Below are 7,027 nucleotides of genomic sequence, written 5' to 3' on the forward strand. Positions count from 1 at the left end.
GGAGCCAATCACAATGGAGTATTCTCCCAGACCATGGCCATAACAGCATTTCAATACTTTTAAGTAGTATAACGTCATGCAGCTGTCTTTATCCTCTTGTTTTCTATTTTAGGTGATTGTTTGGGGAAACTACGGACGAATGGACCGCAAAAGCTTCATGGGCGTAGCCCGAATTCTGTTGGAGGAGCTTGACCTCAGCACAATGGTGATTGGCTGGTACAGGTTGTTCCCTACCTCCTCTATGGTGGATCCTACGATGGCGCCACTCATCCGCCACTCATCTCAGATGTCGCTGGAGAGCACCATCGGACCCTGTTGTGAGCGATCCTAAGTCTCGTGATGAAAACCATTAATTTGGATGTTGTTACTCAGATTCGACTGTTGAACTGAATCTTAAGATATAACATTTTCTTAAACGCCGTAGCTCTGTAAGTGGGTCAGCCACACAGTACTTCCATTGGATCAGGATTTACGCTCAAAAGCACTTTTACGAGTTTGTCCACACGTGGGAATAATCATACCTAAAAAAAAAAATGACTGTGCCAACCGAGCCGTTAAACCTGCGTCAAATGGAAATGTATGATTGTTTCTGAATCAGATCAGATTGTTTCCTGGGACTCATGGGAGCCACATTTCTTTTGTTGTTGTAACCGACCATCCTTCACACTCACAGGGAAGTTTCACTCTCTTCAGATCTCTGATGGAAAAAAAACCTTAATGAGGACACTTCAAAGCAGAGCGATGCTGCCGACATTGATCGCATCCTATTGGGATGCTCCAGGCTCCGGTCGGCTTCATCTTCCCGCCTCCTTTGCAGCCTACATTCCACTTTCATTCCCAGGACTCCTTGTTGTCTTTCCATATCCTCATTAGCGACTGAGGAAAATCTGTCCATTCACCCAATGGAAGTCAGGATCGGTCCACAACATTGTTTAACCAACCAGTTCCTGTCAATAGCTGTGTATGCAACAGGACAAAAAAAAGGTCTTAGTTATGTGTTGCAACATACTAAAAACACTGGGTTCAGCCATGCAGCATAAGCTGTTTTCCTTTTTCTTTCTGTGTATTGCTGATCAGTCGATTATTGTTCCACCCCTTAGCTGTCAGTTTAATACATGGATTAAAGCTGTTGTATGTTTTGAAAGGATCCAGATCTGAATCTAAAGCTGCTGCTGGCTGTGAACATGGTTCTATCAGAGCATTTAGCTGCAACTTCAGATTTCACTGCTTTATCTGTGGACCTGTTTGATAGGGCTTAATCGTTCAAATCCCCCAAAAACGGTTTGAAATCTACTGATGTTTTCCTGAATTTTAAGCCACATGTTATCTGAAGTGCTTTTCAGTCTGTTAGGTTGTTGTGTTTGACATTAAGAGAAATATCAATCCTTGCTGGTAACAAATAGAGGCTTCGTTGTAGCTCGCTCTTTTACAAACAGATTTGGTTTGGATTTATTTGGGTTTCAATGCCTATGCAGTCAAAGATAATTGCAGCAAAGAAAGATTAAAATCAACGCTTGCAATGACAGCCATCATCCAGAATCTTTCCTCGTACAGAAACTGAACATGATAGGAACGATAAGAACACTGAATTAGATTTTAAGCATGAAATGTATTCTGTCAGAGTATGATTTAAATTTAAAGTAGCTCGTGTTAAATGCATGATATTAGCACATTTAAATCTTGTTGAGGCCTTAAAGGGAAGAAAATGAACACAGTGTAAAACGGGCAGATGGAGAGTTTGGGTTTAAGTTGATTTAGGTTGTTCATTTTCATATTTTGTTGTGTAGGGCACACTGAATGTAGAGGTCAGTGTTATGGAGAGAAATTGCTAAGACCCCCCCCGGACAAAAGCTGAAGACAAGACCGATGCCCCCAGCTTCAGAGCGCCCTTCAGCAGGATTGTAAACATTCCTCTCAATATTTGGTGAATAACAGTTTTTGTTGTGCCAAATTCTACCAGCATGTGTCTTCTTCCTCTTCCTCAGTTACCTTTGGGCACGGCCCATCATGAGTGGACAGCAGAAATATCCCCCATCATCTAACAGCAGGGTTCAGGCTGTGCAGAGCAGCGTCCCTTTCATTTGAAATTAAAGCCTTGATCCAGTGAAAGCCAAGCCACCTGGTGATTAGCCATGCTTGAACTGAAAACCAGAGGGAGGAAAAGGAGAGCGAGAAAGAGAGCATGAAATGTTCTTTGCGGCATCAAACAAAGGATGTGTCTGGAATGACGTCAGGTGTTACAGACTTCGACAGAGGACGGAGAAAAAGGATGAACCTAAAGGGAGCATAAGGTGCAAGCTGTAGAGATATGTTATTAAACAGCAAAGATCATATATTTAGGCACTTTAAGATCTGTAATGTTTTTTTATGTAGATATAATCACTGTTTGCGTCTTTTGGCATGAGCCAAAGTAAAGCTGTCTTGACTTTGTTCATAAATGTTGAAACACAACGATGGAGGTTGGCGATTGAAACCCTCAGCAGTTTGTCTGGTTTTCTTCTCTGTGGCTGGTGTTAGCTGGTAGCATCTGCATGATAAGGTTAGAAAAGCTGATGACATTTCTGAGCTATAAGCTGCCCAGGGGGGGATCGGAAGAGGAACTTAAAGAAGAACCCTTTTGATTTGAGGAACATTTTTACGTAGCATCTTTATTTAGTTTCTCACTTCAGATGTTTAGGTTTCATCTGATTTTTGTTGATATAAAACAAAAGGAACAGAAGGCCATACATATAGACTTTTACTGTTATCATTTAATCATCACAAAATCACTAGCTGAATACCTCTAATACAAATTAGTTTTATAATACCTTGCAAAACCGGCCTCTTTTTTGCCAGTAGCCATGTTTCAGAGATATAAAGGCAGTTTCAAGGCAGGTTTGTTGCATTTTTAAACAATAAAACATCCAGCTTTTGGGGTATTCACAGATAATACAAACAAATCAAACTAATGATATTAATTTCCATTTAATCAGTTTTATATACTTTAAAAAGCCATGTAAAGTTCTCCACTAGCTTATAAATTTATGGACTGCCTAAACATATTCAAAACAAAACACACTGTGTACCAAAGCAAATTCTAGCTAACCGGTTTTGATGAGATTTAATAAGATATTTAACAGTGTTACAATTGATGTGACGCCGACAGTAAGATAACTCCACTCACATGCTTGTGGGAATGAATGAATATACTGTAAACATCTTTACAGCGAGAGTGTTGGCCTAGTGGGTTAGAGCAGTGTGCTTGTGACCTGAGAAAGTACCCGGTTCAATCCCCACAGCCTGCATTTTGGGTTCCTGAACAAAAATCTTAACCCTGGGTGCCACACAATGGCTGCCCACTGCTCCCCAAGGGGACGGGTCAATATACAGAGAACGAATTTCCCCATTGTGAGACAATAAAGGGATTTTTATTTACATTTTACAGGAAATAACTTCCATATGACCCAGGGAATATGTTTGTCGTTTTGTGTGATTTATTGTTATTAAAGGAATAGTACACCCAAAACATGATTAGCCTTCATTTTCTACTCACCCCCATGCTGAACAACACTCTGGAGTACTTTTTTGATATCTCAAATGCATCTGGAGATCTGGGAGGCTTCTTGCTGTCTGCTGACATTCAAATAATGGAGGTCTATTGTGCACGAGGCAGAAAGGTCCATAAAAGTCCACAAAAAACGCGTCAATATTCCTCCATACTGCTCGTCCAATGTATTCCAAGTGTCCTGAGTGGGTAGCGTCCATAATTTACTCGAAACAAAGTCATTTAGAATGTTTTTAGAGCATAAACAGTAGTGTATAGGATTTCCTAAAAGCGCGTTCACGAGTCTACGGAAACCGCGGCAGACCAAACCGGATGAAAGTGCGCATTCAGCTCGGCAAAGAACTCATGCTCTTCCTCAACACTGAAGTCCTCAGACATTTTTCTTTCGCTGTTTCTTTCTTTGCACAGGTAAACAGCACATTTCTTCTTCTACACTTGCATTATTGGCAGAGCAGACGCTGAATGCGCACTTTCATCTGGTTTGGTCTGCCGCGGTTTCCGTAGCGTCCTGAACGCGCTTTTAGGAAGTCCTATACACTACTGTTTATGCTCTAAAAACATTCTAAATGACTTCGTTTCGGGTAAATTATGGACGCTACCCACTCAGGACACTTGGAATACATTGGACGAGCAGTATGGAGGAATATTGACACGTTTTTTGTGGACTTTTATGGACCTTTCTGCCTCGGGCTCCATAGACCTCCATTATTTGAATGTCAGCAGACAGTAAGAAGCCTCCCAGATCTCCAGATGCATTTGAGATATCAAAAAAGTACTCCAGAGTGTTGTTCAGCATGGGGGTGAGTAGAAAATGAAGGCTAATCATGTTTTGGGTGTGCTATTCCTGTTACAGTCGAGAAGACATTTCCTGTACCAAATACTATGAATGTCTGACAGGCAGACTAGCTAGGATAAAGCCCAATGAGTTCTAAACTGTCATCTGTTCACTTTCCTTTTTTTTTTTTTTTATAACTAACTGACTAACCTTTGTTTGGTATTAAATTAAAAGTTGGTAGGATTTTCTTAACATCCACTAAAATTCCTTTGTAGCAGGTCAGCAGGTTGTGTATGGAAATGTTTCTGTGCTTTGAAGGAAACAAAATGTATGTTGGGGTTTCCCAGACTGAACTGAAGCCACTGTTTGTTAGAAATAATTGTGTACATTTGTTTGTCAAAGGCTCGATTATCTGCTACTTTAGGTTCATTTAAGAGGTTTTGTCACTTTAATGTTTATTGAATAAGCTACTGAAATGTAAATGTTAACACGGTTCTTACCAAAACTTGTTTGTTTCTGGTTTCCCTTTGATTCTGTCTGTAACTTGAATGTTAAAATATGTACTTTATTCATTGTAATGTAAGTAGAGGCCTTAAAACTTCACCTTTTGTCAGGGCTAAGGACAAGGAATTGTCATGTAATTGTATCCAAAAACAGAGGTTTTACCGTTTCAACCCAACGTATGGAAATTATGATGGAATAAGACCAATGACTCATTATCATTGGTCTGGGCATGAAAACATTGGAAATCTACTTTTTTTTTAGTAATTCAATTATAAAAAACTGGAAAGATCTATGAAGAACACCACTGTCCTGTTGATGAGGTTTTTGCCTGGTTGCAATTTTACAAAAATACGTTTGAACTTCCAGTTGATAAATATACACTATTTCAGATCAGTTAAGTATTTCAGTTAAATGCAAAAAACTTTATCAAACTAGCCTCAGCCTTTCCTGCCTAGATCACATTAAAATTTTATGACATACATTTTCATTTCAACAGGCATAAAATCCAGATTATTACAACCATCATGTTCATTAGTTAGAACAAAGCTCTCTAGAGAATTTCAACAAATTTCTGAGCAGCAGAAGGAAAAGCAGAAATATTTACATTCAGTGACTGTAATGTTCAGTTCTTAATGAAAGCAACTAGTTTAACTCCTCTCAGCCAGTAGGTGGTGCACTTGAGCTCAATCACTGTTCCAAACTTTTGGCTGTACTGTTTGCCAGCTGGTTGTCTGGTCAGCAAAAAGTTAGCATTGGCATTTTGCTATCCCATTAGTCACTACCCGATCCATACCGGAAGCACGATCCGTACCGGAAGCACGATCCGTACCGGAAGCACGATCCGTACCATCGGTTCAGCAGCTCATGTACAAGCACATATTCATCCAGGTCGCAATAAGAAATGTAATTATGCTACTAAAAGTACTTATTTCTGTCCTTAAATCACTAAGAAATGCTAATACAAATCTTTAAAACATCTCCGTTAAACAGCTTGTCTGACGTCATCATCGGACATGCTCAGAGAAATCTGGCAAAATATGATTAAACCATGTTTATCTGCATTTTAGTTAGTTTTTTCTTTAGATTAGGCACAATATACCATAAGGTAAACAAAAAAAGAAAAAATAAAACTCAAAAAGACTAGATTTCTGTTTAAATCCTAAGCCGAAAAAGTTAGCTACTGGAAGTAGCATAGGATCCTATTTCCGACACAGACGAGTAATAAAACAGAAAGGATTTAAATGCATTTATTTTATCGGGAAATACATTATCAACCTTTAACACTTTACAGTTTAGTATGCTTAGAATTTTAAAGGAGGGAAAAATGTAATGATATAATGCAATGAAAAAATGTAACTGATGGTACGGTCTTTTTAAAAATTGAAATCCAGGGTGGATGTATGTCTGGTTGCGCAAATGACATGATGCTCGGATCGTGCCACCGGCTGGCAAATGGTTAGCCTTAGCATTTGGCTATCCCATAATCCCATCAAAGGCTCCACAGGCTAAGTGCTTCCGTTGGGACTTTCAGCTTCTCCTCGTTCTTGTCACTCTCCATACAGAAGACGTTCACTTTGACAAGCTTCTTATAGCGACAGATTTAGAGTCTAGAGAGAAGACAACCGCCCATGCATTAACTGGTCGAGCAAACTTTGATTTCAGCTGCTCTCTTGGCAATGCTAAACATATATCTTACTTGCCAGGAAAGAAATGATATAAAATTAATCTCAAGGCACTCTACAGTTCACCAGGTCATACAGTCAAACTGATTCAAAGTTTTCTATTCAAGGAAAACCAGTTGATTGCATCGACTCATTGACTTGAAGGCAAACCCTCACACTAAGCATGCTTGTAGCGACAGTGGAGAAGAAAAACTCCCTTTGAACAGGAAGAAACCTCCAGCAGAACCAGGCTCAGAGGCTGACTGGGGTTCAAGGAGACAGAAGCAGAGCAACAAGCACCAACCTCTGCTGCTTGTGAGTCTTTTTGTTTCCTGTTGTCCAATTGGCTTCTTTGTTTTTTTGTAGCTTAAATTGTAGAAATATTATGAAGAGCAGAAGCCATTTTCTGCTCCATCATGGAGCCACTAGGATATGGTAACACCTGAGCTGTGCCTCAATGACTTCACCCAACCAGTCCTACTGGGTTGGATGCTGATTTTGGCAAAGTAATCAGAAGTAATTTTCAGATGCGTCAAACGTTTT

At 39.7% G+C, this 7,027-nt stretch overlaps 1 protein-coding gene across 1 annotated transcript in view; it reads left to right on the top strand.

The window, feature by feature from the left end:
- Positions 1–1,733, top strand: part of rims4 (regulating synaptic membrane exocytosis 4) — a 67,179-nt gene extending 65,446 nt beyond the window's left edge. The window contains exon 6 of the mRNA XM_015399483.1: positions 113–1,733. Within this exon, the coding sequence (XP_015254969.1) occupies positions 113–331 (219 nt within the window). The 3' untranslated portion in view covers positions 332–1,733. The remainder of the gene's footprint in view (positions 1–112) is intronic.
- Positions 1,734–7,027: the final 5,294 nt, after the last annotated feature.

This window comes from Cyprinodon variegatus, unplaced genomic scaffold (genome assembly GCF_000732505.1).
Source record: "Cyprinodon variegatus isolate N-32 unplaced genomic scaffold, C_variegatus-1.0 Scaffold1017, whole genome shotgun sequence".
In the NCBI taxonomy this organism is placed as follows: Eukaryota; Metazoa; Chordata; class Actinopteri; order Cyprinodontiformes; family Cyprinodontidae; genus Cyprinodon; species Cyprinodon variegatus.